The following is an 18,702-nucleotide window of genomic DNA, read 5'->3' as shown; positions in this document are numbered from 1 at the left end:
TGTAAAAAGAGCTTAGATTTGTTTTCCTGCTGATACATCAACAGCTGAAAAAAACCTTTCCATTAATTTCTAGCTGTGGTGATACATCAACAGCTGAAAAAAACCTTTCCATTAATTTCTAGCTGTGGTGTAACGGCAACCTTACAGTATCGGAGAGCAGTGCGAGACCTTTTTTTTTAAGAACCAGTGGTCTCATATTGTCCAGAGCTCTGTTCATAAGCAGGCAGTAATTTCAGTACTGTCTCCTGGCTGGCAGTAGGATTTTTGGTGATGTTGTTTCTGGAGAACATTTTTTAGTTTGCTGGGACAGCAATTTCAGTCTTACATTTTCCAGGACTCTTCTGTGGCAGAACACTTTGCTGTATTGATCTTTCTCTTCCTGTGGAAAGATAGATTTACCAATTACTCACCTAGTACTGCAGCAGGGGATGCACATACTAGTGGTCTTAGGCGATTGCTCTGTATCATGATTGTGATTATTCTTATCTTAATACCTCACCTGAGCTTTTAAGCAACTGAAATTTATGAAACAGTGGTCATTTTTCTGCCTGGAACACAAGCCTGACAGTGTCACCTGGAACTCTGAAAAGTTTAGTTCCTGTGTCTTTCTTCCACACTGTGAGGTTCAGTGCTAGAGGAGTTGCTGTTAACTGTAGTTATGGTGATCTATTTTATACTTTATTTTTCTGGAAATGTTTGGGTATTCTTAAAATATATCTGAGCAAATTATATCATTAAATACATTTTAAAAGTGTAAACTTGAAGTGTAAACTCTACTTTTGACACTGTTTCAACATTCAAAGACCGTAGAAAGCTATTTCTGTTCTTTTCAGAAATTGACTTTCAAAGAGGTTTCTGTTTAGCAGTCTGTGTAAATGAGAAAGCTCAAGAAAAAAAGGCTGATCAGCGGAGGGTTATGTGGTCACTTTGTAGTATGTTTTTAGCTCATCGTAGTTGTAATGAAAAGAGAGACTTGAAATAGTTGTAGTTTCCTAAAGGATTATCTTGATTTGTTGACTGTGGTACTCAAAATACAGATATATAAGATTGGTCCCTTAAAAATTTTCACTTTCAGAGGTTCTTGAATTGCATCCTAGCTTGCTTCTCCATACTAATCTGGTTAGATGGCCAATTTAATGTATCTTTATTCATTTTTTTCACCTTATGCAGAAGAGGTTTTATTCAGGTTGGCATTTTGTTAGTAATTGATAAACGTTATTAGCTGCCAAGTTCCAAATCAGAGCTTCATAGTTAAAACTTCAAATTACCTGCAAAGACGTTTTAGTTGTAGTAAGAATATATTACAGAATTCTTGAATGAATCTATGGTAAAAAGTGTAAGTAGTAAATATTATGGGAAACTTAAAAGGTTGAGACTAGTACTTGAAAGGCCTGCTGTCTTGATCAAGTGTTGCTCAGCAAGAAAAATGACAGCTGCTTGAACAATTTTTTAATCTTCTTGCCTCTTGAGGCAAATGCAGTGCTGGCTGTAGAGTTTTTCACCATAAGGCAGAAATAATCTTTAACTGAGCTGGGAACTGACTACTGTAATATATTTCTCCAGAGGGTATGTGACCCAGAAATGTATCCAAAGTTGATGGCATTTTCCGAAAACGCTAAGTATTGATTTTCTTTTAAAATTTTGTGTGGATTACTGTTGATTTGGTGACCTTGACAGATTTGTTTGTCTTTCTGTTTCTTAGCTTAGTTTTAGTTAAAGAATGAAATCTGCTAATTTATGTATTTCGGCTTTTCAAGAATTATGAGGGAGAGAGAAGACCCTTACCTAAGAAGCCAAACTAATGAAGGAACAGCATTAAGTAATTTCAGTCTAGAATATATAAAGCTGGGAACGTAGTTTTATATTTAGGCATTTTAAGAGTCCAAATGGAGGAGTGTTGAATGCATGTGCCAGGTTCTCTGCAAGTTGACGTAAACCAATTTATGAGAAATGGGTATAAAGCAGGATGCTGTTTGATAGTGTACAGTCTAAGTTGCTCACAAATAACCATTAGAGGAAAAATAAATTTTGCATCACAGAAATTTTTTCACCTGAAAAAATGTTGTCAGCGTGTTCTTTCTTCCTCCTCACAGTTTGAAGTGACCCTGGCTTTTTCTGCAAGGTGTAAGCAGCTAACTAAATATTCATTGGCAATTGATTGCTAATACATGCTGCTATTGAAACATCCTTTTGTATAAACTCTTAATAGTTTAAATACAGCAAATCAATAAATTTGTTTCCTTTATGTTTTATATCTGATAGTAAACACCTTCTGAAAAACATTAATCCATGAAGAAAGAAAGGAAACTTTGCTTTGGCTTTATGTGAGATTGTGGTCATCTAATACTATAAGGGGAATTCTTACTATTAACTTGATATTTTTTTCTTTCTTTTGTAACATCTTGCGGTTCTTAAACTGCTTTGCACTTCTTTTTCGCTGTCAATATTATGTGTTCTTTTATGTTTGGAAGTTAGTACTTTTATGATGAAAACATGTTGTAATATGGACATCCTTATAGCTGTTAACATCAGTGGTGCTATAGAGACCACCTGATTTGTCATAAATTTTGAGGTTGCAGAGTAATTCATGATTACAGTCAGTAGTTTGCTTTCTTTTCTGGATAAACTTATGCACATTCACTGTTTCATGTAGTCTGTCATTTAGAGGTATACTCCAAGCATACTAAAACTGTGTATGTCAAACAGGTCACAGTATTGTTACTCTGAAGCTACCTCAGAGAATTTTTCAGAACCTAAGATTACGTTCATAATACTGTCGCTTGCTTTTCCAGTAGAAAAGATGACACTGTAGTAATTAATGAGCATAATAAATGAGTATGTTGGAGAAAAGCGTGATAAGGAAATCTACTGTTCGTGAAATTTATAGTAAGATTACGTTACCTAAGACTTGGAATTTCATTTAGTAGGATACTGGTTTGAAGATTTTAATTTCTTTGTGTACTTGGAAGGAGATGGCTTGCTCTGAAATGATTTTGAGGGTATAGCTTTAAGACACAGAGAAGATCCAGCATTAACACTCAATAAGGAATAACCAGAACTATTCTTATGCCTTTGACAAACTGTGGCCTTTTTCCGGCGTCTGTTGAATGTTATCCAGTGGTAAATCCTGAAGAAATTTCACATATGAAATCAAAAGCAAAAACGTAGGGCTTCTTTTGCGTTCTACCCTCCCTTTTCTTCCTCCCTCATATTTATAAAATATTTATATGCTTGCATCATTGACCACCTGCAGCATGAGCTTACTTGCCACTTACAGGGAGAAAGCATTTCAGTGAGATGATTGCTTAATTGGCAGTATCCAACTGAGATAGAGTAAGGACAGAATGTACAGATGAATGCTTAACAACAAGTAGTCCCAGGAGTGGAGCAAATACTAGCTGTAAGAGGAATTTGTAGTTTGTTTTGAAGCAATTCGTAGATAGGGTTGGTGAAAAAGAATATAGAAGTTATATTCAGTGAAGACAGCAGAATTTTTAATGGCTTTTTTTTTGCAGATTACTGGAAGGTACATAGTTGATAATGTAATATCAAATCTTATTCTTAGTTTTAATTTCAGTGTGTTATATAGAGAATTACTGCTCTCAAGCTTCAAAAAAGCCTGACTAATTTCATTCATGCTTCATTTGCTTATGTAATTTTACTACTGTACCATATGGTTTATTTTTAAAAAAGTGTGTGAAGTATTTCTAACAGTATGCAAGTATGTGCCTAGTAGCAGTTACTGTTTAGCTAGTTTTAGTGTAGAATTGATAGACATTCTTTACACTCCAAATCAGAATTCAATAATTTTTTTATTGTTCAAGAAACACTTAACTATAAAAGTCCTTTTCTAAAAGGATGAGGGCTTTATTAGTGCCTGCTGACTTTAGACTAGTTGTAAAATATCAGATGGATGTTAATTGCACTTTACTCATTATAAATGCAAGTGTAATATGTGGTGCTTCTTGGCTAGGAAATAATATGTTTGCCAGTAATCAGGGAACATGGAATGACAACTTGTACACAGAAGCAAACACGTCTAGCAGTGTGGAGTTTTTCACAAGAACAGCATTATTACTTCTTAATACTCCTTAAAGATCAAAAGTTTCCTGACAAGCTGGTATTTTCTGTATGTTCACAATGATTCTTGCTTAATCCATTGGTTTGTGTTCCACTGCAGTACCAAGCAGTTCTGTTTTCTATTCAATAGAAATAGCTGGGGTTTTTTTTCAGATTGTTCATAATAAAGTTAAGAAATAAGGCATATGTATAGTTCTGCTTTTAATTTGTTGATTGTAAGCTTTATCATCTTTTGAAGTCCTTTAATACCAGTTTTTAAGAAGTTACAGGAATAATACTGTAACTCTTGACTGTGCTGTAAGAGCTGCTTTTGCACTAAATTATACCTTATATTTAATAATGAGTTCTGGGCTTAGTTTCTTTGTAGTGGGACTTTTTTATTAAAAGGTGATAGCAATGGATGTTCCCAGAGGTGTTGAGCAAAATGAATGAGTTGGTAAATTTAATGATCAAGAATTCACTTGAAACTTTAAAAACTGAGCAAGTGTAATTCAGTGTGTCAAAATAGCTGGTTTATCTACATGAAGTATGTCTTGACCAAACTTGCACCACTACAAGGTGCCACCCTAGTAGTCTTCATCTCAGTTAAATTAATGTTTACAACACCTTGACAAGGTAGTGTTACTACCATAATAAATTATTTACTAATGATGCGTGAGACTTACTTGCATGCTTGGATGTGTTTGAATGTTTTCAGTGTGTTGAATACTAAGGATCTCTTTTCCTTTTTTTCTAGCAAGACCTCATGACTTCTTTGATGCGCAAACACTGGATGCTATAAGACATCGAGCCATCTGCTTTAACCTCTCAGCACATATAGAAAGCTTAGGAAAAGGCCACAGTGTTGTATTTCATAGTACTGTAAGTATGTATGTTATGCATTCTGTTTGTTTACCTGTGTGCTTGAAAACCTAATACTTCAGAAAGATTTCTGTTTTTCTCTTACTGCTATAGGCATTTAATCAGAAAAAAGTAATTGAGGGTATTTTACATTGTTGATTTGTCCATTTCTATTAATAAATTATCTTTTAAAAAGTAGTGTTAGGAGTTATTCTAGCTCACAAATTGAGTAGCTTGCAACATTTCCTGTCTGATACACTGGGGGAAATGTCTAGCAGCAAGTATGCATTGCAGAAAAATTTGGTTATATATTCCAAATGAGAATGCAATGCAGATAGCATTTCCATATTCCTAAATGACAATGCTGATATCATTTGAGGGTAATTATATAATTGAGTATTTAAAGACACTGATCTGAAATTGGTGTTTATGCTTTTTTTTCTTTTTTAATAAGCTTGCCAGCAAAATGTCAGTGAATTGCTAGGAGGAGGCAAATACCAGGTGTCCTTTAGTCCTATTCCTGTATCCTGTTTTGTTAATTTCACTTGTGCTTGGATAGGATAAACATCAGTATTAATTCAGAAAAGTTCAAAACATGCAAGAAAGTACTGAATTAGGGTATAGGGATCTAAAGTTCTAAAAGCTGTATAACCTCCAATTTCTTAACCAACCTGGGAGAGTAGAGACTCAGCTGAAGGAAAGGATTAAGAGATGGAACAAAATGAGGGGGAGGAGTGCTTTTTAAACTGGTAGATTAGTACAAAATGAACTACAGTCCAAGGAAGTAGTGTTGACTGCTTTACCTTCAGCTATGGCTTAGCCTTAACACATGATTCTAGCTACTGGATTGTCAATCTCTTTCCATAAATGAAACATGATTTTATATGCTTAATTTATTTCACCCTGTTCTACAAGACTGATGATTGTTATAGAATGTCTGTGGCCAATTTTTCCAAAGTGATTACTCCTGAACTTTATGTGCATTGAGCACCAGCTGCAAGTGGGTAATTGCAGGTGGCTTAGCTGTTACTCTCTTTACATCTCATTCTAGTTTTCATGGCCAACATGGATTTTACAGTGCTGTGAGAAAAGCAGATTCTCTTCCAATTCACAGTGTGCTTTAATCTGAAAGGTTATTGAAACAGACTACTTGGTTGTGGAAGCTCACCTTTGTCTATTGGAATTATTCATAAGGAGACATAAGAGACATACAGCAGAATGTGCTCTGAAACTGCTTTGAATAAACTTGGAGGAAGTAGTGCAAGTCCTTTTAGTTTATCTGTGCATGTGCCACTTAAGGTGATGGGCGTTGATGAGATGTGAAATCACTTAGGCAGCTGTGGGAGAGGTTGTACCACTGGGAGAAGTGTTTTATGATTCCTGCCCTGAACTGCAGTTTGCTATACTGTTTTAGCATGCTGCTACAGTTGTGTGGGCTTGTGTGCTGGACAGCAGCCATATCAGTGAGACTCAGCCTAAAATCTGCTTTGAAAAGAAAAGGTAGAATAGAAGCAGTCTTGTGGATCCATGCTATTATACTGAGCTAATGGTCACCTCAGATGCAAGCACATTTTGCATAATTTAAAAGCTTTAGGACATGGAATTTGAATGGTGACTGGCTAAATAATCTAATATGATTTGTGTGGTCCACCTTCAGATGAAGAAAAATATGTGTAGCTATGAGGGGCATTAATTTGAAAAGTGAAAAATATAAAGAAAATATTGTCTTGCTGTCTGAAAATTGACATAAATCATGTAGATTTATTTTTTTTACCCAGCATAAGAATAATTTCTGTGCACTGTGGTATTTGATAGGATGTTTATCCTAGTGAAAGATTACTAATGTTAAGAATTTCTAAGCAGTCACTATAGATACCTTTCACCATCTATGAAAAGTCATTCCTTTTCTATATATGTATTTATTTTTCAAGCTCTTCTTTACAGATGTGGAAAGCTGTAGAATGCAGTCATCAATAAAGCCTTTTTGAAGAAATGGTTTTGCTGTCCAGAGTTCATCTTTGATTTCGTTATGAGTTTTTTATATGCTTTTTTTTTTAATTGGAATTAATTTCTTGATACTTTGTTTCTATAAATTTTTAGATAGAAAAATTCTGTCATTTCCATTTAACCTAAAGAATAGATATTACTGTGATTAAAAAATACTGTGTCCTGTGTCCTGTCCCTGCCTCCTCTGTCCCCTGCTTATTGAATTGCTAGAATTAATTCTCTATAATATTTGAATGTTAAACTATTTTTCACTGATTTTAGCTGGTTTTGGTATTTCAATTCAGTGGTCACATGTATTGATACTAGTTACATGTGTTTTGAAATCTTAAAACTTTGCAACACAGTAAATGACTGAAGATGTATACCAGTTTGCTGGGTGAAGTGTTTTTTTTTTTCCAGAAGAGGTCAGCAGAACTCCATTTCTGATTTGAGACAGCTTTAATGTGTTTACAGAGCTAAATTCACTGTTTCTGGAACAGTGCATGAAATTTAGATAATACAGTGTGAGTTTTTTCAAATAAAGCCGTCTTTGAACATACGTCTGCTGACTGAATTCTAGTTTTAAGTGAAAAACTTAATGGACTTCAGTTCTTTACAACACAGTTTTGAGTCTTCAGAGCATCATTATTGTAGATATGCTAGATTTTTTTCCCATTTCAGTTGTAACTTTTGCAGACTTGACTGTAAAGCTCTGTTTACTATTGTCAAAATAGAAATTTTTCAGTTGTTTTTTTGCAAAATTTTTGCAATTTTGCATCTGTCTGCATCATAGCTGTGTTTCTAACTCTAGCCTGCCTAGGATATGGTAAAATTTTCGTAGTGCTAATTGTGTTAATTTATATCTTTTATAAGAAGCATGATATTCAGATTATGCAGAGTTGATTTTCAACTGGTTTGTGCAGATTACGGGCTTTGGTATATGCTATGTTTTAGTTTAGCCTTTTCCATAAAGATCAGTTGCTACTGTTCTTTTCAGAAGAGTTTTTGCAGTTTACAGTATCTGCAGTGGCTGTGTATGGAATCTTTCAAAGGTTTACTAAGAATTTTATGCTCAGAGGTGCAGAAGGTAGGAGAATTGGTATTTAAAGAAGATAGGAAAATCTGTATTAAGTCTTGTGACGTGTACTGAAGGAGAAGGGTAAATCAGAAGAGGAAGCAGGTGGCTTTTCACTGTTGTTCAGGTTACTGGAAATTTTTGGGATACCTTTTGCATGCTGGTGTTAAAGAATAAATTTGCATCTGAATGAACAGATTTCTTTTTTTTTATACTTCCTGTGTGTGTGTTTCTAACTTTATCTTGGCTAAAGTTGGGAGTCTAGCTTCAGGGTCTTGCACCTAAAAACTTTATTCTCTGTGAGAGCGTCTTATGTGCTGGTCTACCATGTGCTAGTATGAGAAACTATGAGAAAGGAGTTCTCGCTTCTTGTCTGGGACCTTAGCAGTAGAGTACCTGTGTTCTGCTTAAACTTATCAGTTGTTGACAGGTCTTTGACATGTCATTTGATTTTTCATTCATAGAACAATAGCAGCAAGTGTACTCTCTGCAATGTTAAGGGTCCTCATTACCTAAGCATTAAATAGTCTCTAAGCCTGTGAGTTTTTCCAAGTAGCCTTTGCCATAACCTGGTTCAATGCTTGGTTTGGGTATTGAAAAGGAATGAGTAAAAGTTACCTAGGCAGTTATACAGTATGGCCAGATGTCAAAGCATTTGTGAGAGAAGATTTTTATCCTTATGCCATGCTGTAATTAAACTATAAGCTGCATCAGTTTCTTCCATCTTCTATAGATGTGTTGTGGAACAAGATGAGTGTATTTGTAGAGAAACGTGTATTCTTCAAGTTTTGGAGTAGCAACTTAAAAATCTGAACTATTTCAAAAGAAACAAGGTATATTCTAACTCTATATAGAGTAATACAACTTTCAGAGTAAAACAGTTTGCCTTTTATAAATATCGAGTTAAACATGAAGAGCAATAGGTTTTGAGCAAAAAGTCTGCAGATGTGGTTCTAATTATGATTTATGTGACTTATCAGGTAATAGCTAAAAGAAAAGAAGATTCTGGAAAAATAAAACTCTTGCTTCATTGGACACCAGAGGACATGTGAGTATATTACTAGTGATACAATATAGGATTTTAATGGGGAAGGATTTACAGTGGAGTAAATGAACTTTCTGTCACTAAATTATGTTATGCTGTTGGACAGTTAAAGTTCATGTTTTAATGTTTTTTATAAAGAAGTCATTATTAAAAAATAATAAGCATTGCTTTAATTGATTTTTTTTTTCTTTTTACTTCAGCTGTTTAGTCAGTTCAGCTAAAGTTGAAGCTGTATTCTTAATGCATTTTGTCACTTTAGGTGTTAATAACAAGGTCCTCTGATTATTGAATAGGAAGCTCAGGTTGGTTTTGCCAGCTGTGTGCATAAGAAAATTTATCACTGAAACAGCTTTGTATTACCCACTGATTCATCATGATACTAAAATACTTCTAGGTACTGAAAAACATACAATCATCACTGTAACAGCAGAAGTGCAAGAATCTTTGCCTAGGTGCCAAAATTTAGCAGTATAATAACCACAGTTGGCCCTGTAAGGTGTGCATCTCATGTTGCTGCTTCTTTGGATTATCCCACAGAAGCTCCATGTACTTTTCCAGCGTGTTTGGCTGCTTTTTTCCTCTTGGGTTTTCAAAGTTCTACCTTGCTCCAAATGAGTATTCTCACATGTAATGCACGACAAAAGTACTTCACTCAGGTAGGCTTGGGACAGATGAAGTAGTTAAGTGTAGTTTAAAAAGATTTTCCCTACTTCTTTGAAATAGGTGAGACCTTATCTCTTTTCTTCTGACGCTTCTAGAACAAGGGGATCTTTCAGATTCATTGTTGCTTTTTTTCTAATATAGATTCAAATAAGGCTTTTGCTCATGCAGTTGTATATAGTATTAGAATCTGCATTGGAGAAGGCAAGTTGTTCAGTAATGTCAGGTCAGAGGAATAATGTGGTTTAATTGATATTTCTTGCATCTCGGTTGGGTTAGGTAGTGGGTGTATTTCCTGCACTGAATAGCTTTAAATCTTTTGAGTATTTGGTAAACTCAATTTCACCTTGATTATTACAGCTTAGAACAGCAAATGCAAGGTTTCATGGCTTATGTCATCCATTTGTTTTACACAGTGAATGTACTCACACTGTAGAAAGCTGAATGCAGTCATGATGATTACTTTCCGTTGTGCTGAGCTGTTCATCAAGCTTTCAGATGGAGCTAGTAATAGTGATTTAACTTTTTCTATTCTGAGTCATCTTGAGAAACTGTTAAACTCTTCCAGGTTATGGGTACATTAAGGTTTTTTTCCCAGAAAGTGAAATACTAGTCTATAAATAAGGTAAATGCCCATTTCCCTTGAGGGGTTTTTTTCCTTTTTGGAGCAGGAGTTTATACTTTGTGCCAGTACTTCTTAGCTTACTGAGTTGTTTTCTTTATGTATATTTCAAATAGCCTTTCAATGTAAAAAGTTTTCTACTTTGTGGTTTGTATCATTTTGCATCTTCAGCATATAGCTTCTACTAAAAATGTCTTCTAAACATTGCTTGTCAAAAAAACAATTTTGGATTTATTTTAAAAAAATCTGATGTTTTTTTCACCTTTCATGATCCGTATTAAACATTAGTAGACACATGGATTGCCTTCTGGGTGGTGTCATGAGCGCTGCATCTGTCCTGTTTTGTATGTGTGTTTTCCCCCTTCCCCCCACCATTTTTTTTTCTTCCACCTTCATGTGAAAAGTGGAAAGTATCATTGGAGAAACTGCTTTTCCTACTGGGGTAAAAGATCTCTCTTTCATTTAACTTTTGGGATGGCTTACCTGAAAAATTGAATTTGATTTACAGCTAACTTACTGATGAAAAATAGCGACTCAGTTTAATAATTTGCAAAAGTATGTAAAAATCGCATATAGCTTTGTCAGAGAAAACACTCATGTAGATAGTCTTAAATGCTGGGTTTCTTAATTTGAAACTTGTTTCAAAATGCTAGAAAATGTTAGAATTCTTAATTATGATCTTAAACTTTCTCCCCAGTCTGAAATGAATTTTAAAAAGTGGAAACAAAATGGGTCACTTGTTTGTTCTGCACGGCTTTAATCAATGCTAACTTACAGGAGGCACGAAAGCAGGTTTTCACTAAGAAGCTCTGCAGGCTGAGTGCTTTTCTTAATGCGTTACCTGAAAACTTCAGCAGGGCCTTAAAAACCCGATGTGCTTTCAGTAAAAGAAGCAATAATGTAGTAAGCCACTCTAAAGTGGGCATGTTTGGTTTCAAAGAATTAAAGTACAAATCATAGATCAGTGATGTATGTTACCTGCAGCCCTCTTCCCCAAGTTTCATTGCAGTCGGCACTGAAGCAGCATTTCCTTTTGATATGTAACGACCAAGGTTTATTCTGTATCTCAATGAGAACTGTTACAGAGCCAAACTATTTTGTGGTGATTGCCTGTATTTCCTCAGAAGACAATCAAACAGTTAACTTCAGCAAAGTTGGAACTTGGAGCAAGCACATTAGTGTAACTCAAAGCTCAGTGCTTGCAGTGTATTCTGGCTTTTACTTACCCTTTTTTGACAGCATCAAAGAATTTTATGCCCAGTAAAATAAAGTATTTTCAAATATCTGTTTTGTTGGGTTTTTTTTAATTCCTGCTACCCATTTTCACATTAAGTTGTTAAAATGGAGAATGTAGTGCTGTTGTCATGATACATTTGGCTTAGCATTCTTCTGGAATAATCTAAATTCTTTTTAGTATATTTTCCATCCTGAGAACTTGGAAAAATTTGAAGTATAATGTGTAAAGATTGGCTGTCTTTTTCTCACTCCTGTGAAGATTTTTTTCAAACAGTGATATGTAAAAGTGGCTTTAAAAAATCTCATATGTGCTAGTTTACCACATAGCTTTATGTTAAGAAAAATAGTTTTATCTTTTTTGAATATTTTTATTTTATTTATTTATTCATAGTCTTCCTGATGTGTGGGTAAATGAAAGTGAGCGACATCAGTTAAAAACTAAAGTAGTTCATTTATCAAAACTACCAAAAGATACTGCCTTGCTTCTGGACCCAAACATATACAGGTAACATCCTAATTTTGAAACTTTCTTAACTCAAATATGGTCTTAAGACTCACTTAACTTTTTGACGTTGGAAAATCAGGATTGCTAATGGCATTATACACCAGACCAGGGAGCCTCAATCCTGTCAGCGTCCAGGGGTTAAGTTCTGAAGTCTTAAGTTGTTTCAGAATTTCTTAACTACTTGAACTGAACTCTAGTTACTGAGAAACGGGGAATGTGTGTATTTACCAAGTGTATTTTACTTTTTTGTGCTTGGTGTACAGAAATTCTAGTAAAGGAGGTACACACAGTGGAATCCTGAAAGATCACTTCTGTTAAGATCACATACTGGTTTGTATGCCAATTTTTTAAAGTCCAAATTTACCTTTACATATTTTATATTCAGCTGTAATACATGCAGTATTACCTTGAAATCTGTACTTTATACAAGTACTGTTATTTTTTTAATACAAGATTCTTCAGAGCGGGAAAGAAGGGGGCAGTACATGTTACTTGCCTTTAAGCTATATTCACATTGTATTTTTAGGGCTTCAGATCGGCCCTAAAGATCCATCTTGTTTCTTATAATTTCCTGATTCCTCCCCCCTTTCCCCTTTATTAGTGTTCTCACATAATTTTCAGTACCCACACTTCTGCGCCTGTACAGTTTTTAAAGGTAATTGAAATGCTTAATTCACTCTTTAAGTTTTTTAAAGCCCAGAAATATGTATTTATGGGCTTATGCTAAAATTTCATGAAATGAATTTAGGACAAAAGTCTTTTTTTCTACCATAACAGAAGTACAGTGCTCCTGTATTTCTTCCTTAACATGCAGTAACCTAGGGTCTAAAGGAGTAACTAGAGCACTAATCTGAAGTTTTGATATGTGATAAGCATTTCAGTTCACCTTTAATGTATTTCACTAATCAAATTAATGAAATCCCGGTTTACGATATCAAAATAAATATTCATATACTATTTCTGCTTTCTTTGTAAGTGTAAGTATTTAAAATACTTACTTTAGTATGTTAATTACTGATGTTAACCGTAAATCATAAAAATGTTACGAGGAAATTGGATTTTGTGTTTTAAAACTGCTTAACACAGTGACTGTTTCATAATCCAGTTTAGGTGTTAATCATGTTTATATTGATTACCTTGATAGATCAGTTTGATTTGAAAAGTTAAAAATAATATTTTAAAATAAAAATGTAATGATATTTGAGATTAAATCTTTGGGAAAAAATGAGCCACCCTTTCTGCATCTCCCAAATAAAAAAAAAGGTTCCTTATACATAATGTTGTACTAGATTATTAGCAGTATAGATCAGAGTGTGATTAAAAGAGCTTCGGGACCAATTGTGGGAGATTAGAGAAATAAAAGTTAAAGACCAAAACTTTACAAGGGGAAAAAATGATTAAAGAAATTCAGTGACAGCTATTAATTTTGTGCTAAAATGATGACTCCAATAGAAAGTTTGAAATAATAATCTGAAATGTACGCTAATATAGGATCATCTAAAATGTTTTTCAGTTTTAATCAAATTAAATGAAAGTACATTTTATATAGTCATGTTTTCATAGTATACTGTAGCTGACTCAAATTTACTTCTCAGGGTTTTTGTGTAAAACTGTACTGTCTTCTTTTACAGAACAATGCCCCAGAAGAGGTTGAAGAGGTAAAAACCAAGGAAGTGGGGACACCTGCAGTCTTAGTCACTGACAATGGATTTAGAAATAAAGTTGCACATTAGTCAAATCCCATCCTTTTTTTTTTTTTTAACTTTTTTCTTTTTTTTTTGTCTTAGATATATATTTATGCTTAGTGTAAACATTCTGTGAATGAAGTTGATGCTTCTGTGGAATATATTAATATATTACTGTATATCCACATTTTCATGGAATGGTACAGTGGGAGACTGAGCAAACACTCTTCTGGCAACTTAGTGGAACAACTAAAAGGCTTTGCATGCTTGCTTCTTTAAGCTGCTTTTTTCTTTAGTGAATACAGTAGTTTATATTTGATGAAAAGAAAAAGTAACCATCACCATTTACTCACAATTCCCAGAACTGTTAACAAGCTATTAGGCTTCTTGTCAATGTTAACTAAATACAACACATGCCAGACAATAGTATAGCTACCAAGGGATTATTCTGTTGCCCTTTTGAGTATGGTGGATAGTAATCATTTGTCATTTGTAATCTTGTGTCCTTTTGCAGATCCCTAAAATATGTTGGATTATAATGTTTAAATGAATGTTGATGGAATGCTTGTCTTTTCCAATCAACTATGAATACATAGTACGGTTTAAAGATGTTAAGAGTGTTGCAGTATGTCTGACCCCCTCTTCAAGAGTAGTATAGTATGTTTAATGAGATCTGCTTTTATGTGATCAGTATCAGTGGTGGGGTTTTTAAAAACCTCTACGTAAGCAGTTAGTGTTATTGGTGTTTTATTTTACGTTTTTGACCCTCTAGGATCCCCCATTCACTTGTAAAGTATACTTTTTTTATTTGGCCTAATGTTTTCTAGATGTAAAGAAAATGGTATTTTTTAAAAAATCTAGAAATTCAATCCTTTATGCACCAAAGTTGGCTTTGAAAAGGAAAGTAAAATCATTTTCTTGCTTAATAAGCAAGAAGCCATGGATTTTTTTTAACTGACAAATAGAGATGCGTCTAACCTGTTAGTCTTTGTATGGAGACAAAAATGTTGCATATAGATAATAGGACATTGCCTGTAAATATTTCAGCAGATTTGTAATATATTTTTATATTATGAAATGTACTGTAGATGTTTTTCTAGAGGCATGAAAGTTAAAATGTATATATTATGGTAGAAATAATATTGAAGGATATTGTAATTCACTAGTGCTGCCAGAAGAATTGTTTAAAAAAAGCACCTTCCTTAACAATAAAAAAAAACTTCTTTTACATACCTAAGGGACTATATACTACTGTTAATATCTGTTGTAAGAACAAAAATAACATTGAACATCCTTCCCAGAAATCTTAGAGGGATGAATAGTACCCATAATTAATTCATGGCGCTCCTTTCTAATAGTGAACATGAAATTAGTTTTTTCCTTACTATTGGAAGGAACTAATATGTAAAATTTGTATGAATATATGCAGTCAAACTGCAGAGTTAGTCCTCCTTATTGGGGAGGAATTTACTACAGTGAAACTAATAACCAGCAGTTTTTACACTAAATTTTTATTAAATAGAATAAAACTTAAAGTAACCCTTTGGTTGCAGGAGTGAGCATATCTTAATATACTACAGATGCATTCTGCATTGGTACTGACACGAGAGTCTTGCTTAGCTCCAGTGGGTTAAAAATGTTACTTATATACAAACAAAAAAAATCTTATCAAACAAAATGAAGTGCAGATTAAAAGCACCACTAATATAAGATGTTCTGGAATGGTTGTTTAATAAGGGTATTATTCATAAAATCTGTAGTGATGTGACTTTATTTTTGAAAAAAAAAAATTGCAGTGTTTTGGTTTGGTTTTTTGTTGTTTTTTTTTTTTTTGCTTGAGCACTTCACCTACTGCTTTTTCTGTACCTTTAAAATAATCCGTAATCTTTGTTTCTCTTTTTGAATTCGTTATAAAATTGCCAAATAGAAGTGTTTCAGATATAGTTTGTATTTGTATTTTTTTAATTTTATTGCTTCATGAGTTTCTTGTAAGTCATTTATAATTGACAGATGATTGTAGACCTTGCCTGAGTATTTTTTCTAATAAAACAAAGCAAACAAACCTCATTAGCTTCAAAATTGTAAGATTTTACTGAAGTTTTGAAAGGTAAATTTAAAAATGTCACTATCTCTGTTTCCTAAGTGGTAACACTTACCTTGCAAAATGGGGTAAACCATACCTTTACAAAATGGGGAAATGATGGTTTCAAGTCATATTTTGTTCATGTAAACCACAACATTCTTTCTTTGGGTTTGAGAAACGTATTACCTGATACTCACATGGTACAGCTTCTGCCTTGGAAGGAAAAATCAGTTTAAATTTAAAATGTCTGTGAACAAATGAATACATTGGAATTAATTAAACTGTCCATAGGAGTCAGAAGGTAAGTGGACTTTTGGCTGTTTTTTACCTTCAGTTTTTGTGTGTGTCCCTAAATGAATTTCAGTTTTATTGGATTACAGGATACATGAAACTGACAGTCAGAAGAACAGTTATTCTTGAAAAGTCTTGATGAAATAGTTGGCCCCTTCCCTATTGAGTAGCTCCATGTATTTTCTTTCAGGATGTAACATATAGAGGTTTCCTCCTGTCCTAAGAACACTTTTTTTTAATAGATTTCCCAAATTCTTACAGCATTTTTATTTTCCCTGTAGAGAAATGTCATCAAGACAAGTCTGTAGTTATTTTACCCTTCACTGCAGTCTTTTTCCAGACTATTTTAACAAGAAACTGTGTAAATATCCTAAATTTGTATTTTTGCGTAGAGGTTCTGTATTATCTTTAACACATTGCAGAAGGTAAGCAAAAGAAAATTACTTAATTTCATAGTTAAATCATGGCAGAATACACTGGAGTGTGTACTCTGTGAGGAGAGGCTAAGAGAGCTGGACAAGTTCAGCCTGGAAAGAAAAGGGTTTAGAGGAACCTAACAGCAGCCTTCCAGTACCTGAGAAGTTACAAGAAGGTGGAGCCAGGCGCATTTAAAATTGCACAACAGAATGCTGGGAGTCGGTGGTCATAAGTGAAATGGCAAATTTTTGCCATTGTGAGGATAGTCAAGAGTCAGAACAGATTACTTCCAGAAATGCCACAAATCTGTCCTTAACAGTTTTCAAGATGCAGACAAAGCCCTGAGCAGCGTGGTCTAGATTCAGTGCTGTTAGTGTTGCACTGGGCAGAAGGTTGGATTAGATGCTCACTTAGATGCTCAGATGCTCACTTCCAACATGAATAGTTCTGTGATGCTGTCACTCGGAACTGAGCAGGTTTTCTCTTCCAGCCACGTGCTCACGGATACATCAGCCATGTTTAGATCCTGTTAGTGATCTATGGTCATAGGATATGGCTAGAGTTGGAGCTGTTTGAACTGAAAATTGATCATCTCTCGCTGGATTTGGGGCTTTAGTCTATGTTTAGGCCTGCTCTGTCCTTGAACTATACTGGTGTGTTAGCTTAAGGTAGCTGCTGATGCTCGAGGATGTGGGTCAGAAAAAGGTGTGGGAGGGAGTGTTTACTCCTCTGCTGTCAGGTGACACTAGCACAGAAATCTCAAGTGTGTTTGTGGGTGTCTTGGGTTATCTTACTTCTGGGACGCCTTTCAAAGGAAGTACTAAATCAAGCGTTTTTGAAAGGCTCACTTTTCAAGAGTTGCGGCGCACCCAAGTATATGTGCCCAAAGTCACCAGTCCTTTTGGAATGTGTTGGCTTGAGTTTGACAGTTTTCTAAAGCTGAATAACAGGACTTTCGAGTGAGTAGTGGTGTTTTGAGAATGAAGAACATTGCTTTTGCTAAACGGGATGGAAATTCATATCCTAGCATTTGAGCATAGCTTATAGCTGATTATTTGATATTAATCTCTATCTACTAAAGCACTTTAAGGAGCAGAAACACATCAGTTCTTGTATTCAGTATAAGTTTCTCTGAAGTTACTGTAATTTTTCAGATTTTGGCCAAATTGCTTAACATTCAACACTGTATTTTTAATTTAGTATGTATTGTACCGATAATATTGGTAGTTTCCAATTTAAATTATGTATTAAATCTGGACTAGCTTCATTTGGGAACAAATAGGTTAATTATATTTAAATCTGCATAATTTTAAATTATAGGCATTTAAGCAGTCGATTTCTGTTTCTTTCAGCTTTTCAGGGCAGCATGTGAATTGATTATCATAGCAAACCAGTCTTATTTATCAGTCTGCAATTGATAATATATTTTCACTTAATGCTTTCTTGTCTTGATACTTTAAACTTGGATATGAAATTTTTCTTGTCACGTTAATGGATGACAAGTACAACAGAAAAAAGAAATCTCATCAGGATAGTTGGCTTTCAAAAAAGCAGCAGAATCTATGGCTTCTTTCAGTCATTTTCCAAATTGTTAAGGGGACATTCTGTGAATGGCTCCTATATGCACACAGCTGTGAAAATAAAATAAACAGTTTGATCCCTAAACCAAGGTATTCTAAACAAAACATTCCAGTGGCAGAATATGGTCTTAACATCATATGGATTTTCTTAGCCAAGTAAAAGTGCCTTTAGATGTTTTATCCTGGTGTTTACTTATTCCAAGCAAAGAATGCTCTTTGGTAAATGATGTCACTTCAAGTTCTAGTAACAATTTCTAAATTACATTATTTTGGGGAAAAAGCCCCACCTGCACTACTGTTTTCAGCAGTATCATGGAAAATGTATTTTAAAATCAGGAATGTCCATTTGTTAGTGCCTTTGTAATAGGGCCTCATTTTGTGAAATTCTGTGTGCTTGCAGTGAGAAGACTAAGGTATAAATATTAGAGGTGAATGTGTCAGTATATGAGAAGAATTCTTACAGTGCTGAAGGGCTTCACTACTGTAATCTCTTTTACAATATTATTTCTAATGTGGAACGAACTGAAATCTGACCAAAACTAAACCTCATACTTCTGGAACATGAAGATTTTTTTTTTTTTTTAAACCATGTATTCT

General features: G+C 34.3%; 1 protein-coding gene across 3 annotated transcripts in view; it reads left to right on the top strand.

Moving 5' to 3' along the window:
• Positions 1 to 15,801, top strand: part of AEBP2 (AE binding protein 2) — a 45,184-nt gene extending 29,383 nt beyond the window's left edge. Inside the window, exons 5-9 of one of the 3 annotated variants that reach the window (XM_057427889.1) lie at positions 4,817 to 4,941; positions 8,962 to 9,029; positions 11,936 to 12,049; positions 12,313 to 12,379; positions 13,681 to 15,801. In XM_057427889.1, coding sequence (XP_057283872.1) covers positions 4,817 to 4,941; positions 8,962 to 9,029; positions 11,936 to 12,049; positions 12,313 to 12,367 — 362 coding nt within the window. In that variant the 3' untranslated portion in view covers positions 12,368 to 12,379; positions 13,681 to 15,801. The remainder of the gene's footprint in view (positions 1 to 4,816; positions 4,942 to 8,961; positions 9,030 to 11,935; positions 12,050 to 12,312; positions 12,380 to 13,680) is intronic. The other 2 variants (XM_057427891.1, XM_057427890.1) reach the window with 2 other exon arrangements.
• Positions 15,802 to 18,702: the final 2,901 nt, after the last annotated feature.

Source organism: Pezoporus wallicus, unplaced genomic scaffold, assembly GCF_028554395.1.
Source record: "Pezoporus wallicus isolate ANWC-B61680 ecotype Strahan unplaced genomic scaffold, APGP_CSIRO_Pwel_v1 contig_2908, whole genome shotgun sequence".
Taxonomy (NCBI): Eukaryota; Metazoa; Chordata; class Aves; order Psittaciformes; family Psittacidae; genus Pezoporus; species Pezoporus wallicus.
Note: the sequence above shows the minus strand (reverse complement) of the source record. Positions and strands in the feature narration are given on the sequence as shown.